Below are 23832 nucleotides of genomic sequence, written 5' to 3'. Positions count from 1 at the left end.
CCTACAAGAAGGGGAAGGAGGTCGCAGGAAGTCTCCTAGCAGGATGCGCGGCTGTCAGACCGTGCTGGGCCTTCTGCATCCCACCGCCACGCAGGCCATTCGCTGGGCCAGCGCCCGTGGCCTCGGCGGGGGGCGGGGCATGAGTGCGGGGCTGAGCTGGGGGTCCGCGCAAGGGTGAGGCCTGGCGGGCAGGAGGGAAGAGGAGCCAGGACCCCAACACTTAACCCAGCACCTTGCCCTGAGGCGTGGACTCAACCCTGGATGCTTAGACCTCAGTTTCGCAGCGGAAAGGATCGAAAAAATAATGCTTTCTTACCCTCCTACCACTCTCAAAGGGATGACACAGAGATAAATCACTCTGAACTTCCAGATGAAAGGTGCTCTCTAAACCCGAGGTCTCATCAACTGTAATTGTTACGGTAATTATTTTAATGATAATAATGATGATAATGGGAGAGGGGGTGGGGAGGGGACGGAAATCTCCTACCTTGAGACAAAGGAAAACTCTTTCATTAAAACCAGCATCACAGATTCCTTCTCCTCCTAGCTCTCAACCGCTTCTTTCAAACTGCCAGTTCCTGGGCCGAAATATTATTTACTCCTTTCCTCCCCAATAAGACAACGATTAGTTGCACCGTTTTCCCTCTCGCCAGCCCGCCTGCTCGCTGGTGTGTCCAGCTCGGCCCTGACAGCTCGGCCGTGGACTGCTGACGCGTCTCGCCTGCCCTCTGAGACTCCGGTCCACGTCCAGTGACAGGAAAGGCAGGCCCGCCCTCTCTGTGTGAGGACTCAATTCTGTCGGCTGACACTCCATGACTGGCCCTCACAGCGTGGGAGTCCAGAGGGAGCGTGAGGTGGGGGCGGGGATCGGCCGGGGATCCGAAGAGGATGGTGAGGGGGTGGAAGGGACCAGGGAGCAGCAGGTGGGTGACAGGGAGGCAGACAGACGACTGACTGAGAGTCAGGCCTCTAGCTAGGATATAAAGACACAGAAAGGTCTCTCTCTCCTTGACTGCCCTGCTGGCACCCGGAGGTGACTATAAGGCAGGAAGAGGCAAAGAAAAGGAATGAAAGAGAGAAAAGGAGAAGAAAAGACTTGTCAAGGATATCTGTGGAAATCAGAGGGGCTCCAAATACCTGAGCGCTGGGACAGCAGATGGCAGCTCGAGGCACATAGACACAGGCATTGGAGGGCAGACCCTGGCCCTCCCATTACTCTCTGTGTGCTTGCTCTGGGCCTCAGTATCCCCGTCTTTTAAATGGGAATAACAGCAGGTCCAGCCCCAGAGGGTCGTTATGGGGATAAAACACGGAAAGGTCCTGGCGCAGGAGCACCTGAGGTCTGTGGAGAGCTCGATAAAGGTTTGCTGTTACTGTCTGAGTGACAGTCCCTCCACACCACCTACAAACACGCAATCTCGTCCCTAATGGGGCAGAGCAGAAAAACTATATATAGACCGCCAAGAGGCTTGGCCTCGAGCTTGGAAAAAAAGCAGGAAAAATCATGTGGCTTCTCCTTTATCACGTGGAGTTCTTTGGTGCCCTCCCAAACGTAAGCCCAAATCACATTTTTTTCTTTTTTTAATTTTATTTTGACGCAGCTAAAATTTTTCAGGGATTTTCCTTCTAGGAAAAAAATTTTTGATTATGTAAATGACATACAACCCTCTGCTCTGCAATCAGCCGAGATGAGTAGTGAGCACTAGGTCTCCTAATGAAGGACGATTGTGGAAGCTGTTTCTAGAAGGAAAGACAAGGGCAGCTAATATATATATATATATATATATATATATATATATATATATATATTTGGGATGATTTATCCAGGCTGAAGTAGAAGAATGGAATGAAATTATCTGTTGAGTTTCTCTTAATCCAAAGGTTTCAATTTCCCTATCACTAAAAAGGACAAAACGAAAAGAATATATTTTTTCTTATAGGATTCATGACTAAAGGAAAACACACAAGTCCTTTGTAGAAAAACCCAATTCTCCACTTGGTCATTTCCTTCTCCTCGGTGTCCCTTCACACCTGGAGCTCCCACTGCATTTCTTAAGACAGACTCTCACCCGGTGTAATTAGATGGGAGAATTACATGGAGTTACATAGGGTGAGGCGCTGGCCCTGAGGGACCGCTGGGTTTCAGAGAAGGTGCCAGGCTGAGAGCAGAAGCAGCAGGATTGCGTGGAGAAGATCTCGAGTGGCTTCTCATTCAGAAGATGAAGTGCATTGTTAAGGCGTCCACAGCGAAGCTTGCGTTTGGAGACGTGCGGTTGCAACATCGCATATTTAAAAACAAACTGCCCAAAATAACTGTCGTCCCAATTGTTCTTGAACCCTGGGAGGAGGAGAGGAACAGTCTGTGGTGTTTTTTCCCCCGCTTCATCAGCGAGCGAAGTAGCTGGGCGGGGTCCTGGGTGGAGGCTGGTGTGCGTGGGGCGGGCTGCCAGCTGAGCTCATGGCGGCAGGACTGGCCCAGTTACTGCGCCGCGTACCTGGAGGGGATCTGTTTCTGTCATTAGCAGGGTTGTTGCAATGCAGAAAAGAATTGCTGCTCGTTGGTTCCTTAGGGGAATCAGAATGTTCCTGTGGTGGGGCAGGCAGTACATCTGTACTGACGTCATGCGGAATAACCAGAGGGTCTCTCCAGAGGGCAGGGCACCCTCCTGAACCCCAGGGAACTCCCACTCTGCTCTTGTCTCCAGGGACTCCGGCAGACTCCAGCTGGAGCCACACCTCCAAGTGGGGAATGTAGCCTCCTGCCCTCTATTCATAGGAAACAGACGGGTGTGCAGAGTCCTGTGTGGGAGTAAACTTGATCCAGAGCGTTACCTGGACTTTAGGCCAGACCCCACTTTCAGGCATTAAACTGGGGGTCCTCGGACATAGGGCATGAACTGTAGAGACCCCTGGGGCAGCAGAGAGTCCCCATAACCTCAGTCTTTCCTGCTTCCTGACCACAACCCCTCTCTGAGCTGGTGGAAGTTGCCTGGCCAGGAAATAAAATGAAATAGCATTGTTTAGGCACCTCTTCACCGAGAAGAGGGTTTGTATTGGCGAAGTCACAAGAACGGCCCCTCAATTGCTGTGGTTCCTGACCCATCAAGTTCTCTCCCCTTCTTGTCTTTGATATGATGCTTTCAGCCTGGATCACCAGCCACACACACTCCCCCTTTGCCTGCCCAACTTCTGCAGGGTCAGTGCAGGTGTTACCCCCTCCAGGGAGCCTTCCCTGATCTCTCCAGCCTCAGTTGGATCCCAGTGCTGTGGGCTCACCAGCACGCCTGTATTATGTCCCTGGTCAGAGTGCACAGTTTTGGGGGAGGCAATAGAACACAACCAGAAAGAGCGCCGGTTGCAAAGTAGGGTATTCTGGCTTTACATCCCTTCCCTGCCACTTCCAAGAGTGGGACCTGGGGCCAGTTGCTTAACTTCTTGGAGCCCAAGTTTCCTCATCTGTAAATGGGAAGAGTAACAACTGCTTCACAGGTTTCGTTGCAAGGATCAAATGAGATGATGTACATGAAGCGCTTAGCAGACGGCTGGCTCACAGGCGATACTCCAGATGTGGTAGCTTTATCCTCGATAAGCTTATTTTTTTACTTCCTCCTCGCAAACTCTAAGTTCCTTGAGGGCAAAGAGTACGATCTGCTCATCACTGTGCTTGCAAAGCTGTCCTGATGGCAGCACACAGGAGCTGTTCAATACCTATGAACGAAGGGATGGTCTGTCGCCATTCTGTTGATGGCCCAGGTCACAGGGAGCACAGTGACTTCCTTCCATAAGCTCACGTCTTATCCTCCTGTTGTCATTATGTCACATCACAAGACGGACGAGGAGAGAAGACAGCTGTCTGCCTTCCAATGCACGTTCACGCCAGGCTGATCTCTGTCCTGGCGTCTCCCACGTAGAAACATCACAGAGACAGCCACCTGCACGCACCTGCTTGGCACTCTCCAGGGCTAGGTGCCGCAGGGGCATAGCAATGAAATACATGGCCCGTGCCTTAAAGCATTTACATGCTCAGGACACAAGATGACCACATGTGAAACAAAGGCAAGCGAGAGAACGGAGGCACTGCGCAGCGCTCCGGGAGTTCAGAATTGGGCCCATATCAGCCTGGAGGAATCAAGGACGGAGGGGACGAGGCGGGAGCGTGTACCTGGGCACTGTGGAGGGGAGGAGAGCAGGGTCTGGAGCGTGGGGCACTCACATGCAGGTTAGGACTGTATCTGGTGTCTCACCAGAATCCAGGGTGCTGACTGAGCTCAAGGGAGGGGTCAGATGACTGAGGTCGGCTCTGTTCCCTCTGGTCCCCGTAGTCAGTTTACCAATCTGGGAAACTGCTACCTTTCCAAGGTGCCATCCCCTACTTTGGGAGAAATGGACACACCTTCTAAGATTTAGAGGGCTCTTCTGGCTGTAAATAAATACAAGAGCACCTTGTTTATCCAGGTCACTTAGCTGGAGGCTAAATATCCCCAAACCTCAAATATCCAGAACGTGGGAGGGGGTGGTTTTGGAAGAGAAGATCGTGAGCAGCGCCGTGAACGCCGGGGAGGGCCCGCTGTGTGGCGCTCCAGCACTCAGCACCCCAGGGAGTGCGCCCGGGTCCCTGCTCTGCCACGGGCTCGGTTAACTGAAGCAAACCAGACACGCCAGCCCTGGGGCTGCACTGGCTGGGGGCACAGCTTAGACCCCAGAACGAAAACTTCCCAATGGACAGCAAGACCTCCTGAAGCAAAATCCATACACATAATAAAAGTAAAAACAATTCAGAAGAGGAAGGCTCCAGGAGGCAGGCCTACTCCTAACAGCAAGCGACAGCAAGAGTATTGACGGAAAAAGTCTCAACTTCCCCATGACAAGATACAAAGATGCTAACACAGCTGCCAACTGACTGTGCTTCTATGTAAATAAGACGCGGCCGTCCTGCAAAGTAGCGATTATCATCAGTTTTGAGGAAATGGAGACCTGGGAAGTTTACAAGGTCAACAAAAACTCAAATCTAAGTCTATCTGAACCCAAAATGACATGACCCAGCCTCTGTCCACAGAAAGTGAAGTGTAGAACTAGAAGCCTGAATCATCAAGAAAAAGCTTACTTCCTTTAGTATGGGTTTTATTTAAGGAGACAGGGAAGTGTGGCACATGATTTAGAATGTTCTCCGTCAGAAATCCTGTTAAAAAGGGACCTTGGGAACTTTAAAGGGTATGTTTTAGCATCTGGAAACTTCATCTAGATGAAGCACTCTTCTTCCTGGCTGCATGGTAAACGAGATTCTGTGCTGATCACGCGCATACTATCATTAGTACAGACTTCTGTGTGGGCCTTTTAGCCTAAGAAATGTTCTTTCAAGTCTTTCTAGTGGCTTTCGCACTTTGTGAAACATGTTTTTCCAGATGCCATCTGGAAGTGACCAGTTCTTAAAAGGCCCCAGACTCTTGAGTTTGGTCTTATTTGAGCCTCCCGGATGGGGTGGGAGGCAGGCCCGTTGGAGGACCCATGAATAAGCTGTGTATTTTATGCAGGTGGGTGTTCGTAAAAAAGACACGCGTTTTAGATTTCAGAACTGGAAAAAGTATTCAACTCTGTGTGTGCATGCTTCTAAAACCCTACCATGCACCCCACTGGCTGATGACTCAGGTGAAAGGCGGCAGTATTCTCTTCCCCCTCAGGGAATGGAGAGGCTTCTCCCTGTTACTCAGACGACCCTGAGTCCTGCCCTTTTGTCCCTCAGCAACCAACCTGGCAGGGCCACGGGGCCTCTGGTTTCTGCCCACAGCTGGTAAACAGGCCCCAGAGCAGCCTGTCGGGGCCAGAGGGAGGAGTCGGGAGCTCACCCTGACTCAGGCACACCCAGGCCTGTGAGTGGAAGTTTCCAAGCAGACAGCAAGCTTCAACGGAACAAAACTAACCAGCGACCGTTAGGCGAGAAGGTGCCTGTCTGGTGTTGACTCAGCAACGGCCTGGCCCTTGGGGATGTGCATTTCAAGGACCAGAGAGCAAAGTGCTTAGGGCCACTGGCCAGGTAGTCCTCTCACATCAGAGCCCATCCCGGGCAGGGGGCAGTCCTGGCTGTGAATCCTGCACGGAGGAAGAAGGGACATGAGGGCAGGCCTGCTGACCACTGCCCTTGCTCCACAAGGGGCTGGCACTTTTCTGACTTTCCTGCTCCTTTCCCGTTTGGCTGGGGCTGCTGCTGCGCTCTCCCATCAGAAGGGTGGGTAGGCAGTCTTCTCGAGCTCGGTGTCCACCCCAAAGAGCCCAATCCGAATGCAAGAAACCCGAAATCAATGGAGAAAGGAGCCTTATCTCCTCTGAAAGAAAGTGCTCTGCAAACCCAGGCGCTCCCTGGGAAGGAGAGTGAGAGAGGGAACGAGGAGGAAGGAGACAGAACTTCCAGGACTGCAACTAGATTAAGTGTTCCTCTCACGAGCAAGTGAAACAAGCAGGGGGGGCGGGGAGCCCATTTGTTCTGAACGCAAATGGCCCGGGAAGAGTGTTAAAAATACCTCGCGGAGCGAGACACTGAGAGGCCGGACGTGTCTTTCTAAACACGGAAAATTAATAAGAATGAGAGAGAAATGGGCAGTGGAGGGGAAATGGGGGAGGGAGAGAATGAGGGACAAGGTTAAGTAGTGGAGGCTTGACCCCAACAGAGACTTTCTGACAGTCTGCACCGGGGGAAAGAGACCCCAGAAAGACTTTTTTCTGACCTTCCTGACCTGTTCAGTTCAAGCCAGAAGCATGCAGTGGGGGAGGGGGAGGAGGACAGGAAGCTCCCTGGGAAGGACAAGAAGTCAGAAGATAACCTGTAACTCCAGCTCCTGCCAGAGGCAACATCTTTGTCCCTTCCTGCTGCCAGAGACTCTGGCAACCTGAGTTCCACATCGCTGGGCTGAGCCCTGTGATGGGGGGCGGCCTTGCAACCCCAAACAGGGCAGGAGTGTGCTGTCCTGGCCTTCCAGACTTCCTGACATGTTTTAAGCTGTGGCCACCAGCTCCCCAAGTTCTCCTTCCAAAGCCAAGCCTTCTGCCTCTGCAACTATGCATATACACAAGATGACCGCTTAGCAATTTCCCTGGGAGATTTGCTGGCATAAGCATCACAGAATTTGGCCCTCAGTCGAGAGAGGTGCTTAGTCAAATTTCTCTGAGCTCAGACCCAAGCTCTCTGTACATTACGCTTCAGTTTGTGCCAAGCTTCCGCAGCCAGCCAGAGGCAGCCGGAGCAAAAACACCTTATAAAGAAGCTCTTCTAACAGAATTTCTTGGTAAAGTTCACTGGCAGGGAACCAGCAGCCTTGAGACGCTGTGCAAATGCATCGGGGCCGTGCATTTAACTCAGACAAAGAGGAACTGATGGGTGGCCCTTTGTCATCCATTGAGTCAGAGTGGATCTGGAGTTAGAAACCCCATCTTACGACTCTTCGTCACATGAGGCGTCCACCCGGGAAACCCTTTGGTTTTCAGCAAAAGTTACCTCACGTTAGGAGAAAACCATTAGGTGGGTGCAGAGTAGTCCTAGAGGGAAAGCAATGCTGTTGATCGACTGTGCCCCACCGTCCAGCACAGGTGAGAGAGGGGCCCTGTCTCCTCCACCAGGAAGCACCGGCCTGACCTAGGCCTGTGCCCTTGTACCTTCCTGCCAGCTGGCCCCTTTATTAATGTGTCAGTGCTCGCAATGCCTTGGTCACAAGGATGGTCAGACTATTTATTAATCATAAGGGGGCAGTAACGCCTATCAGAGCAGTGGCATGCTATGGGTGCTCGTTTGGAGCAGGACATGATCATTGGCACATTCTTTCCTGCGGAGAAACCTCTCACTTTTCTTTCAACGAGGAGACTTCAAGATAGAGCCCACGAGACAGTACACAGTGTGTTCACATTCTTGGCATTACAACGCTGCTGCCCCCTCACCTTAACTTACAGGGACCTTGGTGTTAACACGGCATTTCTAAGGCACTCACAGGTGTCCAAATGTCCACTTGGATCTCCTAAGCCACACACTTCCAAGGTGGCAGGACCGATGTTGTAAGACAAGCTGAGTCACCTCAGGTGACTGACTTAACTTCTCTGCGTGTTGGTTTTCTTATCTGCACAACGGAGGTCGTAATGGCCTCAACTTCCCAGGGCTGTTGTGACAACTGAATGGATTGATGTTTATAAAGCAATGAGAAGAGTATTTGTTAAGTAAATCTATAACACCCACTTTGAGACTCTAACCTGTGCAGCACAGACACCGAGAACCGACGTGAATCTTAGACCTGCCAGTGTAGACTCAGATTTTGAACTCTCTTTCTGTATGGAAACCAGCTGCTGCTTCATAAAATAACAGCCTGATCCTCCACGGCTGGATGCAGAGGAAGTCTCCACTTGGGGATCTGGTTACTATTTTATTAAGGAAGCTGGTGGGGTTCCTACATGTGGAAGCAGCAGTGGAAATGGGAAGATCTCCAAGGTGGGGGGAAATCCCAAAGCCAAGAGCTGGCGTTCTGTGGTCCCCCCTACACCCCACCCCCACATGGGATTCTCCTCCTCTGCGAGCTTTTGAAGATAGGGTGCTATTCTTTACACTCTTCACTCAAGAAGCCTCTTTCCTCCCCGCTAGGGGGTCAACTAGGGATTTATTTCCCCTGAAGGAGAATGTCATCTTCTCCTGGTTTCCCTCTGGGGCCAGGGTCCAGCACTGATTAGCAGGTCCTGGGGTGATGGCAGAAGTGGGGAGGGGGGGGGGAGGCCTCAGGAGCATGCGGCTCCAGGGTGCATGGATGGTGCTTACTTGCAGTCATGCTTCTCGATTTCGAAGTGAGGGTTGAAGTTGAGGACAATCTTCTGGTTGGGTTCGGGGGCGTAAACAATCCACTCGCAGTTCTGGTGGGATGGATAATCCTGGGGGTAACCTGGGGAGGTGATGTAGCCAGCGTCTTTGGAATTCAAGCGCCCTCCACAGGGTGGGTCTGAAAGAGAAGGCAAACAACCCAAAGAACTTCAAATATGTTACAGCCTTTTTTTTTTCCCTCTCCTTGTTTCTCTTCTCTACCAGCGGCTGATTGAAACTGCTTTACAGACCTTTTATGGCAGTCCAGAAGACTAACCTACTTACTCATTCAGTGGAAGAGATTATTTCAGCTCATCCTCCCCCCTCATCCGAGTAAACACACACACACACACACTCACACACTCCCCAGATGAGAATATTCCAGAAAACAGTCATAAATATCCCCAATTACATGGTCTGAGATTAAAAAAACAAGAACACTGCAAACTTAACATGCCTCCCTGTCTTTTCCTGTCTCCCCTCCTTGGCTCAGCTTCCTCTCCTCGTTCAAACCGCTCATCTCTATCTCTGTCTCATAAATCCTTCATGTTATTCGGTGTCCCAGCCCAGCCCAGGCAGCCAGAAGCGAAGGCTCCAGGAACTGACGGCAGTGGTTTTGTGGTGCTGACCCACAAGCGAGCCTGGTAGCAATTACCTGTGGTGTGGAGGAAGCATTTCCAGCTTTGGGCCAGAACAGGCCCTGGAGGGTGATTTCAGCCTTTTTTTTTTTTTAAGAAAGAAAAAGCAAAACCCCGAAACTTTTAATTCCACATACACCGCAAATTTGATTTATTGTTTCATTATACACTGAGTGGAAAAATCTGCCTTGGAGAATCCACTGGATCTGACCTCAGAGTTTTGACAAAAGTGCTTTGTGCTGTGTGGGCGTCGGTGCTTTCTGCCCCCCGTCCCTCCCGCCTGGTCACCACTGCCAGTGTGTGCTGCTACCAGCTGCTTGAAAGGCGGCCGCAGGGGAGCGGCAGACCCCTTTCCCCGCAGGGCCTGGCTGGAGGTAAACAGCTTCGTGGGCTAGAAGGGAAGGGGGCTCTTCAAAGGCCGAGAAGGTGGGCGATGACATTTGAAGAATCTCATATGCTGGGGAGTGAAGTTCCGCAATCCCAGGAGGGGTCCTGGGAAATGGGGGGTTTTGCTTAATACCAAAGACAGGAAGGCACGAGAGACCAGGAAATATCCAGAGGCCTCTCAGAGACCTTCCTCAGATGTGAGCCTCTTTCAGCCTCAATCAGGATTTAATATGGCCATCTGCATGGAGCAGCGTGGGCCTGTGAATTATGGATCACGGCTCAGCAGCCGCCCTACAGGACGAGCCTCTCTCCTGTGCTAGCTCTTCGAGGGGGAGGGTCATGCATTTTTTAACTCTACAGGTGCACTTTACTGTTCCCTGCGTCTGCTGGCATTACTGTCTTCAGACCTCTGCCTTAGAGTCCCAGCCCGACAGGCTCTGAATGCATAAGAGATGGGCACGCTGCACACTGGTGGTAGGGACACAAAAATCCACACAAGGAGCCTTTTAGGCGTCGCGCCTCCAAGAGCTCAAACTGTGCGGTGTTGAACTGCCCACAATCTAATGGATTCGGGTTCCATTTCCTACTGGGTGGAAAACAAAAGCAGGCCATTTCCTCTGGCTGGCGGAGACCACATCATCCTCTAACTAATGACCCTGCACCCTCCCCAGTCCAGGAGGACAATGAGCACAGCCCTCCCGGCCAGACGGAGATGAGGCCACCCACGAGGCCGGGGGCCACCCATTCCCCCACAGCCAGTCCTCACAGGCCTTCTGGGTGCCCACACCACTCACCCATGCTGGGCACCCACTATCTTCCAGCAACTCAAATGGTGGCCCATTGGTCCTGGCTCACGCCTGTGAAATAGGGCTGAGAGTGGCCCTTGAGAAGGTGGCGTTGTAGGGACTTAGGTCACCAGCTGTCTTATCAAGCTAGCAGGAGGGGGCTATTCTACTGGGGATGGGTCCTCAGCCAGCTAGTCCACTGACAACTGCAGGCCTGCCATCAACTCATCCCAAACCACACTTTCGCCGTGGAACTCAGCAGTGGGCATCGGAGCCGAGCTCCCTCTTAGTAACCATGAGGGTTTCCACGTCACGCGTGCTCTCTCCACTTCCTTCCTCCGCCCCTTCCTTGTTTCTCTCCAAGTACTCTTGAAAGAAGAACTTCTCTCCTCAATTCTTTGCCCCCCAAGGTTAAGCTTTCTGTGCTTAGACCAGGCACACATAATCAGCAAAAAGCCCAGAAACTTCCTCCTAGGAAGGTTTCCTATCTCATCCACACCAGAAGGAATCATTTCCCCACTTAAAAAAAAAAATTAAACTATATATATCCCATAGCTGATAGTCTGCATTTTCTGCGGTTAAAAACTTACTTAACCAAAAGAAAAAGGAGTAATCTCTTTCTTTTTTCCTTTCCTTTCTTTATCTGAAGAAAACAAGGCACTTACTAAAATATTTGAGAATTCCTTAAAACATCTGCTTGGCTTGTGCACGTGTAGTTAACCTTTTCAATCTCCGAACATCCTTGTTTGGATGACATCACACCCAGAAACACACACAAACACAGATCGCCAACAAATGTCGGGTACGTGTACAAATGAGAAACTCACACTTTAGTCCTGTACACACTTTCACGCCCTCTCCTAAAACATTACACATCATTCTCACGGACATATAGCCACCAAGATAAATTCGAGAATTCCCGTCTCTGTTTTTCTTGGAGAGAATTGAATTCTTGAAATATATCAGTAAAAATTGTAAAGAAAACACACTTAATCCTTCTCCACCTCCTCTTGATAAGTGATCTTTCATTTCCAGGTTTGGGGCCTTTTCATTTCTTAAATGCACCCAGCCTCCCACAGCACTAGCTGGACCTTTACCTGAAGAGCTCGGCTGTCCTTGGCTCTGGGGCCTTCGCTGTGCTCCAGAATGAGCGGCACGAATGCCCCGTCTGCCCCTGAGGGGTGCGACCGCAGAAGAGGCTGAAGGCGAGGGCAAAGCCCTCCAGGCCAGCCCCAGGCACAGAGGGGAAGCCGACCCCACTGAGGTCAGAGCTGCTGGGCCTGTTTGGTGAGTTGACAAGGGACTTCTTTCTCCCACCATTTCGTGACTACCCTTCACCTGGGGCAAACATTTTCCGAGAGAAGTGGGCGGACCCGGGCCTGGACTGCGAATCGCATCGCAGTTTTCTCCTACGTCTGGGAGGGAAGCCTCAGGGAGGGGTCAGGTCAGGCCAGATCAGGACCTCAGAGGCCCAGGGGTGAAAGGATTGAAGTGACACCTCCGGGCGTAGCTTGAAATAAAAGGAACACTAAGTTCTAAAGTCACAAAGGTCTGACTTTCCCCCATAATGATGACTTAGATGTTTTTGTTTGCCATATGTAATGTCAGATTATTTCTGATATTTATATCTTTCCCCCTCTCTTTTTGTTTCTTCCCTCAGGTGCCTCGCTTTGCTGGTGGCCCAAGCACCGTCAGATGCTGCCTACGGCTAGCCTGGCCCTGGTTCAGGGCAGGGATGGCGTCCCCGTCCACTCCTAGTTCTGAGGCACACTGCCAGCTCCAGAAGGAACTCGCCTTCCTACAGCACCCGACTGAAGACAGATCGCCGGTTGAGCTGAACTGAAGGAGAAAGTCCTTGGCAAGAACAGGGGGATTGGGACTGGCTGGCCGTGGGACTGGAGTCAGGTTGTTGTCAAAGGCGGGTCTGGGTCAATGGGGACCAGGTTACTAGGAGGGGGGGCTGATGTTGGCAAGAAGGGGATGCGGCCTCCAGATTCTTGACTGCGAGACCTTCCTGGGTCTCCGCTTCCAGAGCTGTAATTCAATGAGGGGTTGAATTAAGGGAGTGGTTTTCAAACTCTTCTTAGAAGTCTTTGTTTTTTCCTTGAACAAAATTCTACCCAGAACTCCAGCGGGCAGAGCAGACAGAAGTGGGGCTCTTCCGGGGTGTGGGGAGGTAGGGCGGCCAGAAGCAGGGTAGAGTCATCGGGCCTCGTCCCTCCCATCATCCCTGAGGGGCCTTCTTTGTAAGAACATCCGGCTGGGAACCCACTGAGCTCCATCTCAGTTCCCTGGTTAGTTTACAACACCTTGGAAAGAGAAGGAGCCTTAGAACACGCCTATTTCTCATATGGACCTCAGGGCACCTGGCAGAGAAAGGCAGTCGGCCTCATTTCCCCTGGAAATGAACCACATTATTTACTTTATAATTTATCCTTTATCCACAGCATACTCTCGCCATGTTCCTATTTCCATGGCATTGTTTTCATTTCACCATTAGCAAGGCAAAGAAGCAGCTTTTTCTCTGACTTAAGAAGAGAGAAGGTTGTCACTTTGCCACTTCACCAGGAAGAAGCCCTGTATTCGAGTACAGTCTCACCACTGGCAAGCTGTGTGACCTTGGGTAAGTCAGTCAACAACTCTGAGCCTTTGTTTTCTCATCTATAAAATGAAGGGAGTGATTCTAAAGGTCAGTTCCAGTTCTAAAATGCAAAGCCTGTATAGTGAGGTGGGAAAAGATCCTACAACCCATAGATTGAACGAAAAATTTAAAAGATTTTCCATCTTCTAGACAACAAGACATTTATTCAAGGTGTTCCATCTGCTTGGTAAGCCTGGAACAAAACTCCAGTATTCTTCAGATGGCTGTATCTGTCTTGCATTATGGAGAGTTCAAATGTCTCTTTTAATCACATTAGCTCTCCTGATGTGAGTTTCTTTTCTTAACTGAGCCTGTGGCTGCATATTTATAAATATTATGGATACACAGTTCTGTGTGTGAGCATGTCAACAACGGCAATGCATGAAAAGAAAAACCAAAAAGACTGTCATCAAATCCCTCACTCAAATCATCTAAGTCCTCTGCTCAGGGTTTGAACCCAGTTTTGCTCACTAACCCTGGATAAGCTGCCTTTTAAGAGTTATTTCTGTGAGCTGAGGCTGGATTTTGTTTTATTCAAAGCGACTTCAGCCTGTCACAAGACCGTCTCATAAAAACTGTATCTTGGCTTCAGTTGGGAAGAAATGAGCCAATCCATCAGCCCAGGAATGTGGCTGTGTGACCACTTCCTAAGGCAACTGGGAAGGGATGCAATCTATGCAATTTATGGGGCCGGGCGGCAGTGAGAGACGCACTCCTGAAGGCATGGCAGATGGAAATCCCGTGAATGTTTGCAGTGATAAAGTTCAAAATCTGAATCAAAGAACCCCGGGGAGGGCAGGAAAGGGGGGGATCAGAGAGCCAGCGTATGAGCGTGGAAAGGAGGAAGGAACGAGGCAGGCTCCCCCTCCAGTGAATTCAGCAAGGAGAGAGCTGGAAATGGGTCTGGAAATGGGGCCTTTGGAAAGTCTCTGCCCCGCGATCTGGACTCTAAAAAGGACCCTTCGTGGAACGGTTAAAACGTAAGTTTGATGCAATTACCTTCCTGACCTCGAGTCATGCCACCTGTGGTAACCTCGTTATTTGTCATCTTATATCATAAACAAATGCAGTTCCAATAGGGCAGCCAATATAATATCATTAGTTTATATTTATGTCCGCTCTTTTCCAGCCCTCTTTGCAAATGCAATTTTGATGCCATTGATGCGAGATCTGGGATTACAATTCCTGACCATTTCAACAGACATTTGGGGAAGGAAATAGAAGAAGGGTAATTTTGAGGTCTCTCCAAAAACAAAAGGAGAAAAAAAGGTAATATAATTTTTTTTTCATTTATTTTGATTAACCGAAGGCTTCTGTTGAAACATCAATGGCTCCCCGTTGGTTAGTAACTGAATCCAAACCCCTGGGCCTAGCAATTTGGGCCTTGCATTTAGCCCAAGCTATTATTTCCAACCTTATTTGCAATTTCCGCCACCCCCCCACCCCCAAACTGCAGCTTCTGAGTGTTCCGCAAACAAGCCCAGCATCCATTTCTCTGCTCTCATCTTTCTCTTCCCTGGTATGCTGTTCCCAGCTCTGAGTCCCATCTCTCCTCTCAGTCCAGGCTCCGATGCCACCTTTGCCCTCCCTGACCTCCGTCATCTCTCCCAGACTCTGAGGTGGAAGCTCTTCAGCATCTTCCAAGGTTGTGAGAGCTTGGGACAGCCCGGCCCGCTCTGCTGGACCACCACTTGATGGCATGACTCTACTCGGATTCAGCTTTGGCAAACCTTAAAGGACCAACCCAGAGCCTTTCCCACAAGTCAGACTCAATCAGGTTTGATGAATTAACAATTGGCTAAAGTAACACCAAGAGTATCACTAGATAGCCCAAATTCTAAGAAAGCCTTATCACAAATTGTTCTGCTTCTCCAGCTGTCACCCGTCCTTCCCAACCCACGTCCTTCCCAACCCACAACCTTCCCAACCCACAACCGCCACAACCAGGATTGAATGCTAATGTTCTTTAGTGGAGGACGGAGAGTTTGAATAACTTGTCTGCGATAATAATACCCAGGCATAGGTCAAGGTAGAGCTCGTGCCAACTAGGTCTCGGAGGACACTCTAACCTCAGGTAATGATGACGTTCAAAGGAGACTTACATTTTAATTCTAATAATGGTAAAACTAATTTATTTGAGGGTTTTCTTGCCCCCTCACTCCACTCCCCCACCCTCCCAACGGCAAGTTCTAGATACTTGTCAGTAGCACCAGGAAGACGCAGACTTACTTCATCACTAAACTGTTGACTGGTTCAGCTCACTTCTCTCCACCCATCCCTCCCCACCTCCCCCCCCATATGCCCTTGGGGCACATCTGTTTTATTTTTCCCCTTTATCAAAACAATTGTTATTACCGCTCAGTCCAGTAATTTGCAATTCCCTCTATCTTCTTCGCTGAAAAGACTGGCCAGCAGCCGATCCCTGGTTATCACGGGACCTCTGGAGGCCGTGAGCAGGTACCACTGGGCGTGCGCATGAAGCTAGCCGGCAGCCCTGTCCACTGCCCGCTCCCGGGGAGACCTTGCCTTTTGCTATGCCCGGCCCTTCCCGTTTTTCTGGATTAGATCATGACTCTTTCATGAAGACCCAGAGGGAAATGGCATTATTAAGAGTCTTGCCGGGTAAAAGCTGTTTTGTCTTTATGACGACTTTTTTGAGTTCAGCTGCTGAGGGGCCTTCCTGCGGGGGGTAGAAGTTATCACACATTTGGGGGAGCTCCTTCAACACGGTGCTCCCTGCTGAGCACACTTCAGTGATGGAGGATGGAAGAGGAGAGGAAAGGAGAGGAGAGAGAGGGAAAAAATCAGTAGAGGCGAGAACACTGAAAGCAGAGGAACGAGGTGAGAAAAAACGCAGACATAAATCTAAGATGCACACCCAGCAGAGGATGCCTGCCTCTGAAGAGCAGTGTGCCACCAGAGACTCTGACGCTCAGGAAACACAGACCTTCGTCTGAGCTGAGGACGAATAATTACTTACTTACTAAAAAAACTCATAAAAATAACATAAACTTACCACAACGGTTACAGTGTGCTATGATCACAAGATACAGTTACTCACTGAAGCTGTTTTAAAGATTGAATGACGTTGGAACAAGCTTACTAAGTACTGAACAGTATTCTGTGTGATCTGACCTAGCACAGCAACCCTAGGAAGTGGCTATTATTATCAAACACACTCTATAGGTAGGGAAACTGAGGCACAAAGGGATTCAGTCCTCTGGGTCACAGAGCTGGCACATGGCTGAGCCGAATTTTAAACCCTGGCTCAATGCTTCCGAAGCTGGAAGTTCCACTGAAGGTCGTCCCCAAACTTTCCAGTGACAAACTCACTTAGTGGCATCCAGGGAAAGACAAATGTTTTGCTTGTTTGAAAACTCCTTTTTCCCTGCCTGTGCCAGCAATCTGTCTGTGTGAACAATGAGAGATGTGTTCAAGGCTGGGGTGTGAGTGGGCTGGAAGCACTTAACACCTTCTCCACTCCCTGAGCGCACAGGCGCCTGGCTCCTAGTCACCCTGGCCCTCTGTCTGTGTACTGGAAACCAGGGTGTGTGTTGAGGGGGAGAGCGTGTGGGTAGGATGCTCAGGTCTGAAACCACGGGTTATGGGTTTTTTGTTGACAACTCCCACTTCTTTCCTTTCCTCTCAGCCCCACTCTTCGCTGTCCTAAATGCCACGTTGTTATTGTTCTGCTGGAGAGGAGCAGCATTTTCAGAAATGGGGGAATTTATTTTTATAGCACAGCTGGTCTGCCAAAGGTCACATAATTTGGCAACGTTCCCAGTGGTTAAAAATTAATTTCTCCTTATTAATACAACCAAGGTCCCATAGGATCAGAGCTCAGGCTTATCTAAACTTGACAGCTTCCTAAACCTTTAGAAGATGCTTTCTCCTGGAGGGCCAGCCAGACCACAAGGCCACTGTGTCCTGGAATCCCAGTCCACTGAGTCCTGCTAGGTAATGGAACTATTAAGGCCCTCGGCCTTTGCTCGGGAAGGCAGAGAAAGCTTTGAAAGATGCTGTGGGCTCTCCAGGAGAAACTTCTGCAGTATCTTCCAGGAATGGGTTAATTAAAAAGAAAAAGTGAATTCCTTGCCAGGAAGGAACAGTACAAAGACTAACTTCGGGGGATCAAAACATGTCTTGTCTATGCCTCAAAGATTATCCAGCGGCAAGTGATGGTCAGATGATAAAATACCTCAACTATGTTAATGATGCTACAAACTACTGCCCAGATGTCACTTTTCAAGTTCTATCTCGTCAGTGCAAGAAATTAAAAAGGTATTATGCTTCTGCTCCACTGTTTAAAGAAGGAAAGTCTGATCTCTATTTCCTAAAGTCTTTCCGAACTGGACTTTTGGGGGATAGGTACTGAAAATCCTTTACCAGTGAACCTGGCTCTGAATTCTGTCAACTCAGAGTGGTCCCACACTTGGTCGCCCAGAGTCCGCTCCTGCTCTTGAGTGCTGTAATGAGCAGAGGAGCGAAAGGAAAGACACCAGCAAGGGCCTCAGAAACATCTAATTCCTGGTGTCTCTCCCCACTGACCCCCTCCCCCCCACCCCTCGCCCACCCCACTGTTATCTGCATCCATGCCTCATTGCATCTGACCTGTTATCTGGACGCCTAGCTCATTCTACACCAGGAGGATAGGAACTGGGAACATGGACCTTACATTCAACAGCAGGGGGACCAGGCCATTGGGTAGACCTGGAGTTCCACCTGGATAGCCCAGGTTCCAGTCACTGCAGCCTTCCACCTTCCATTTTGCCAGTTGGATGCTCTGTGGCCTAAAATCTGGGGGACGTACAGAATGACATAAAGTGCAAACCTGGCATCCCCGATTCCACCAGGCCCATCTTGGGCAAGAAGGGGCTTGCCCTGGAGCCCCCGTGGGAGCCCTCCTCTTTTCACGGGTTTGCACAGTGTGCTCAGTGGGCAACTGACGACAGCTTCACTCCCTCCAGTGGCTGCTTATAGGGTAGAGTTTGCTGGGCGTCCAGTGAAGGCGGGCACAAGCCCGGTCCCCAGAGCCTCGAGCAGGCTGTCTGTGTAGAATCTAGGAGTTTATAGTTTTGCTTTCAAATTATTATGCCTGTCCACAGCCACCCTGCATTTTGGGGAGACAGGCTAATAAAGAAACCCTGTTCAAAGCCTTCCCGGCGCCTAGACGTCACCGCTGCTCTCTCAGGATTTGTTCGAACCCAGACCTGTCTCCCACAGCCAATTTACACCTCTTATCTGATCAGCCAGTCCAGACGGAAGGTTGAATTGACCGCGTCTGCCCGTGTCCATGACAATGGTGTTAAAACCCCAGCACAGATCAAAGCTCTCCAGGCCCAGGGGGGTGGGGTTGCTTATAGGGTCCGGGCTCTTTTGGCCCCAAGCGATATGTCCCGGAGGTGGAGACATTAGGGCTGAGAGGGGCCACCATCTGAAGAAACCCATTGTCAGGGCCTGAATGATTTCCTGAGCAAAACCTAGTCCCCCGCGGACCACGATTAACTCCAGCAAAGGGGAGCTTCGCGGCGGGCGCTGACGGGGAACGGCCAGCGCCAGGGGGCTCTCCACTCTGTCTGAAACCGAAAGGAAGGGAGGCGGAGGGAGGCAGGCGAGCGGGGAGCACACGCCGATAAACCAGAGCGCCCAGCCCTTCCCCTTGCAGAGAAATTCAACCCGAGCCGCAGACGCGGCCGCATGGATGCGCCGGATCCCCTAACCTAGACCTGAAGAGCTCATTTCCACCCCCATCATTCCCAGAGGGGCGACCAGCTCATCACCCCCCGCCCCCAGCCCCTGGACGTGGCCCTGCGGGTGCCCCCACCCAGCCGCAGGGCGCCGAGGACCTGGTGGGCAACTCCCCCGGGCGGTGGGCTCGGGCGAAGGGTGGGGGCAGCCATTCAAGCCCGGTTCGCCTCGCCTCCTTTAACTTGTGTTGATATTAAAGAGAAATCAATCAGGGAAAATGAAGCATTGGCCGGGAATAATTTTTTTTCTCACGGGGAAAAGCAAAGAGCCAGGCGGCGGGGGAGGGGGCTCGCCGGCCACCGCAGAGGCTTCGCGCGAGCAGAGAGCGCAGCCGCGACGGAACTTTCTGGCAATGGGCAGCGTCGAGGAAATGCTGCAAGCTTCTCCCTGGGGGTGTCCCTAGTCAGGAGGAGGCGGGGACAAGGCTGGAGCAGTGGAGGCGGCCAACTTTGCCCAGGCTTGAACCTCGTTTTGCTTTCGCTGGGAAAATTTTGGCCTAATAGAATGTTTATGGATCGCTCGGCCCAGTATCTGCCGCGTAGCCCAAACAAATCGATGCGGCATTAGGGCCGGCGGTGGGGTGGCTGGGGGGCCCGCGTCCCCACCACGTGGGGGCCCGCGCGCCGCGTGCTCTTCACCTGTCCGGGCGCACGGGCGGGCGCCCGGCGCGCAGCGCGACTACAGGCGGGGCAAGTTGCGCGCGCTCCCGCGACTCGAGGGGCTCCTTTCCGCCTCTCTCCGCCCGCCGCGCTGAAATCCCACCCCGGCTTCCCGCGGCCCAACTCGGCCAGCTCCCGGGACCCGGGACCCGGCCCCTCCAAGCCGGCGCCCCAGGGGCGGGGGGTGGGGGGAATGCGGCGCAGAGTGGCGCGCGGGAAGCAAGAGGGGGCGCTCCGGGCAGGGCCTGCCCAGCGGCCCCGAGCCCGGGCGGGAGGGAGGCAGGCGGCGGCGCTGCGATCCGGTGAGGCGGCGTGGCAAGGAGAGGGGGAGCCTGGTGCGCGACGCCCACGCGGCCTCTCCGCCGCCCTCCAGTCTGAGGGGCCGCGTGGCGCGGCCGCGGGGTTATTTGCTCCATTGCCCCCCTGCATGCACCTTCCGTCCTCCCTTTCCCTGACTTCTTCTCGGAATGGGTTCCCGCCTCTGGGCCCGGGCCCTCGGGCCGGCGCGCAGAGGTTGAGTCAGAGGTCTAGCTGGGCCTCGCCCTTCGCCAGCCGCAGCCAGCTCTCCGGGTGCCAGTCGGCTGCTCCGACGGAAACCCGAGCGGCCCGCGGCTTGCGATCGCCTGTTCGGGCGGCTGGAGAATATCCACCCTGGGCAGGTCCCGCCCTGGGTCCGAGGCTGCCTGCGGCCGCATCCTAACTGACTGCCCCGCGATCCGCGCCCCTGGGCTTCTCTAGAAGTGACGCAGCGCGGCCTGGGGCTAGGGTGGGAGGGGGATCTGCAGAGAGCGCGGGAGGCAGGTGGCAGAGCGGGAGTGGGTCCGAGGGGGTGTCGCACACACACGTACACACTCCACGCAGCGCTCGGAGACAGCTGTGCGAACATCTGGGGTAGGCGATGGCACACGAGTCTTCACCACCTCTCCCGCTCCGCAGAGCACACAGAACCTGAAGTTGTATGTGCATGTGTGTGTGCCGGTGTGTGCGCCAGTGTGCGCGCGCTCGCGCGCCGGGCCTACCAGAGTCCGTGCCTGAATACATAATATACCGTGGGCATTCTCACCGCGCGGTCGCGCGCGCACACACAGCGAATCACACAAACATACATAATTTATGCAGCATCCAGGTCTGTGGGAGGTAATTTAATTTCGCTACAAGATGAGAATTTAGAATTAAGGCAAGAGGGGATGCGGAAGCACAGGAAACCTCCACGGTGGGACCTGCACCCATCTCTGATCGGATTTATAGCTGCCCGGAAGACCAGTTATGGCAGAGGAGGAACCGCAAAGGTGCGGATTTGCAGAGCGAGGGCATTCCCGAATCTTCCTCCGCGGCAAATAAACACCCGAGCTTAAAGTGGGGTGTGTGCGTGTGTTGTGGGGTAAGAGCCAGAGTACCAGGCGCAACGCTTCCCTTTTAGTTAAATCCAGGCTCCCAGGACCCACCAGCCGTGGTGATGGGGGAGGTGCCCAGGAGGCTGCACCGGCCTTGGTGAGGGCACACAGGGAAGCTTTTTCTCTCCCTAGACGGCTTCCCCCTCTTAATCACCTGTAGCAGCTTAAGAGTTTGGTGAGATTCCAGACACTGTTCTCAGAGGGGAGAGGGGCTCACTCTGGAGACTGACGTGGGGAAGGAAGGACAAGCCCCACTGGGTTCCCCGAAACCAGAGACTCCCCTCTCAGGAAGTGTACCCCTCTTGCCAGCCCTCCCCGCACACATACCGGCCCCAGGCTGTTCTGGGCCTTCCCTGCTTATCTCTGCAGTCTGTCCACACACCCTTTTTGACAGTGGTTGAGAACAAATTCCACTCAAAAGTTTCTAACCACTTCACAAGAGCGAGAGCCCTTCCAGGGCCACGCAGTTTGTTTTATCTAATAATGATTTTTAAAAGAACATATGATTTACTTTCCCAGACAAATGCATGAATTCGGCAAAGAGCAGGGATGACCAACAGCCCGAGCCCCTAGCTCAGCCGCAAGCCACCTCACTCCACCAGCCTCAGCCCTGTGATTCTGAGGCGTCTCCACACATCCTGCAAAGAACCCACAGCCCTGGAAAAGCAAAACTAGAGTCTTGTCTTTCCCAAGCCCTCCAGTTAACATTGCTCAATGTAGCTAAGTGGAGGGAATGCAGATGATTTATATTTCGCTGGCTAGGTTGAAGAAACTCAAGAGAGATGTTTTCTGCTTCAAGACAGAGGGGAAAAAATCCCAAAAACTGTAATGCAAAGGCTTTGTAGTATTTTTAAACCTTTGATTCAGTCCATATGTGACATGCGAACACCGCCAGATTCTGTCTACGTTTCAAAACACACATACACACACGCGCACACACACTCCTCGCAGGAGAGAAAAGTTGGGTTTCAGCAGCGGTGGTGGTGTCAGCAGGGCCGCCTGGGCTGGGCTCCCTCTTTAGATTGCTAGGATGCAGGGCACCTCCTTCTATGCCACTCCGTGTGGTCCCCCGCATTGGCATGGCTTTTAAAGGAAAAAGCATGTCGAAATGAAGAGAAAAAACTTCAGGGCTTACCTGGTTGGCCTCTCACTTCGTGTCCCGAGAAGCAGAGAGCTAAGAAAACCCAGGAGAGAGGAAACATATCCATTTTGGAGAAGGCGACTCTCTCCAGAGCGGGATTTGTAGATTTCTTGTACAATTATAAGTCTTTGTGTTCTTCCCTCTCTTACGTTCCTGCTTACAGTGTCTTCTGCAAAGGTTTCTAATGGTCAGGGTTTCCCTCTTGGGTCCTGGCGGCTCGTCTTCAGCTTTATTCTTGCTGGATCCCCACCTCGCCAGGAGGAGGGTAGCTCTTGAAATCAGCAAAGACGGAGCAAGCCGGGAAGAGGGGACCGGTTTCCTCTCTCAAAAACAAAACGCATCTATGTCCTCTCCAGTTCCTCAAAGTGTCATTTCCTTTATCCTACAACATCGCGAATATTTCCCGAAAGCCAAGCGTAAAAAAAATAATAATAAAAATAAAAGCCAAGACTTGCTTTGGGCATCCGCCGGCCCCCAGGCAGCTGTGTGATCTCAGAGGCATAAACTGACACACGTCCCCGGCACCCGGGACCCGCACGCGGGCGGAGGACCGACCGCCGGGACGGCCCGAGTGGCAGGCGGCCGCCCTGCTCGCGCCCTCGCCGGGTTCCTCAAGCGGGAGCCTTCCCCAACGGCTACACCCGCTCGGCCAGCCTCTCGAGGGGAGTCTGAGGAAGGAAGCCGCTGCCGCTGCCGCTGCTGCTGCTGCTGCCGGTGCGGCGGCGGCCGGGATCGCGGGGAGTGAGCGCGCCCCTCTCCGAGTCGGCTCGCGCCCGCCCTCACCTCCACCTCGCCCAGCGCCTCGCCGAGTGTCTGCTCGTCTGAGGATGTGCCGGGCCGGGCTGCGGGTCGGTGCCGCGCTCGCGTTCTCTGCTTCCCCTCCGGCTCGCCCCTGCCTTTTCAGGCCGAGCAGCATGTGGATGTCAGAGCGGCGGCAGAGCTATCCGATTACGCGCCGGCTCAGGGCCCGCCCCTTCTGTGTTCCTGATTAAAGAGGCAGCCGCGGAGGCGCGCGGCGCACAGTGCAGCGCCGCGGCATCCAGCTCGGGCGGGGCGGCGGCGGCTCCCCCCGGGCCGCGGCCCGATCAAAGTTCAGGCAGTTCCGGCCCAGCCGCCCCTCTCCCGCCCCGCACCTCCCGTCCCCCCTGGGCACCTCCGCGCCTGGCTGTGCCGGGCTGCCCGTGCGCCATGCCCCGGAGAGGGAGAGCCCCCGGGCACCTCCAGGGCGCGCTGCCCTTGGCCGCGTCTCCCCAGCCAGAGGGAGACTCTACGGGAAACGGGGGAACTCCTTGTTCCCCCAAATTCCCTGACTCCGATGCCACACACGTAGAGCCCAACACAATGCCATGCGCAATGGCGTTACCAGAGGAGCTGGGCGGCGTACGGTGTTTGGAGCAGGGAGCCAGGCGGCAGCTCAGCCATGCGTTCGCACAGGCAGCAGTGCGTGGCGGCGACACACACGGCCAGTCCCCGCTGAATAAAACCCCAAACACTCCCTGCGTTTACTACTCAGATCCTTTGTTACGTCCCAAACATACTCCTCTGCTCTCTGGGCGAGGATTTACTTCTCCCTGCGCCCCTAACTTGTAACCATCAGTAGAAGAGGAAAGACTTT

General features: G+C 52.7%; 1 protein-coding gene and 1 long non-coding RNA gene across 5 annotated transcripts in view; one reads left to right on the top strand and one right to left on the bottom strand.

The window, feature by feature from the left end:
- NRP2 (neuropilin 2) overlaps positions 1 to 23179 on the bottom strand; it is a 112763-nt gene extending 89584 nt beyond the window's left edge. For all 4 annotated transcript variants that reach the window (XM_070580865.1, XM_070580866.1, XM_070580867.1 and 1 more), the window contains exons 1-2: positions 22212 to 23179; positions 8786 to 8963 (exon numbers count right to left, since the gene is read on the bottom strand). In XM_070580865.1, the coding sequence (XP_070436966.1) occupies positions 8786 to 8963; positions 22212 to 22284 (251 nt within the window). In that variant the 5' untranslated portion in view covers positions 22285 to 23179. The remainder of the gene's footprint in view (positions 1 to 8785; positions 8964 to 22211) is intronic.
- On the top strand, positions 13082 to 17588 carry LOC103540077 (uncharacterized). The gene is made up of 3 exons (XR_542188.2): positions 13082 to 13257; positions 14405 to 14544; positions 14835 to 17588. It is a non-coding gene; the product is annotated as an uncharacterized lncRNA (long non-coding RNA).
- Positions 23180 to 23832: the final 653 nt, after the last annotated feature.

The sequence above is a fragment of the Equus przewalskii genome, chromosome 17, assembly GCF_037783145.1.
Source record: "Equus przewalskii isolate Varuska chromosome 17, EquPr2, whole genome shotgun sequence".
In the NCBI taxonomy this organism is placed as follows: Eukaryota; Metazoa; Chordata; class Mammalia; order Perissodactyla; family Equidae; genus Equus; species Equus przewalskii.
The sequence above is the reverse complement of the archived record's forward strand: the minus strand, read 5'-3'. Positions and strand labels throughout refer to the sequence as shown.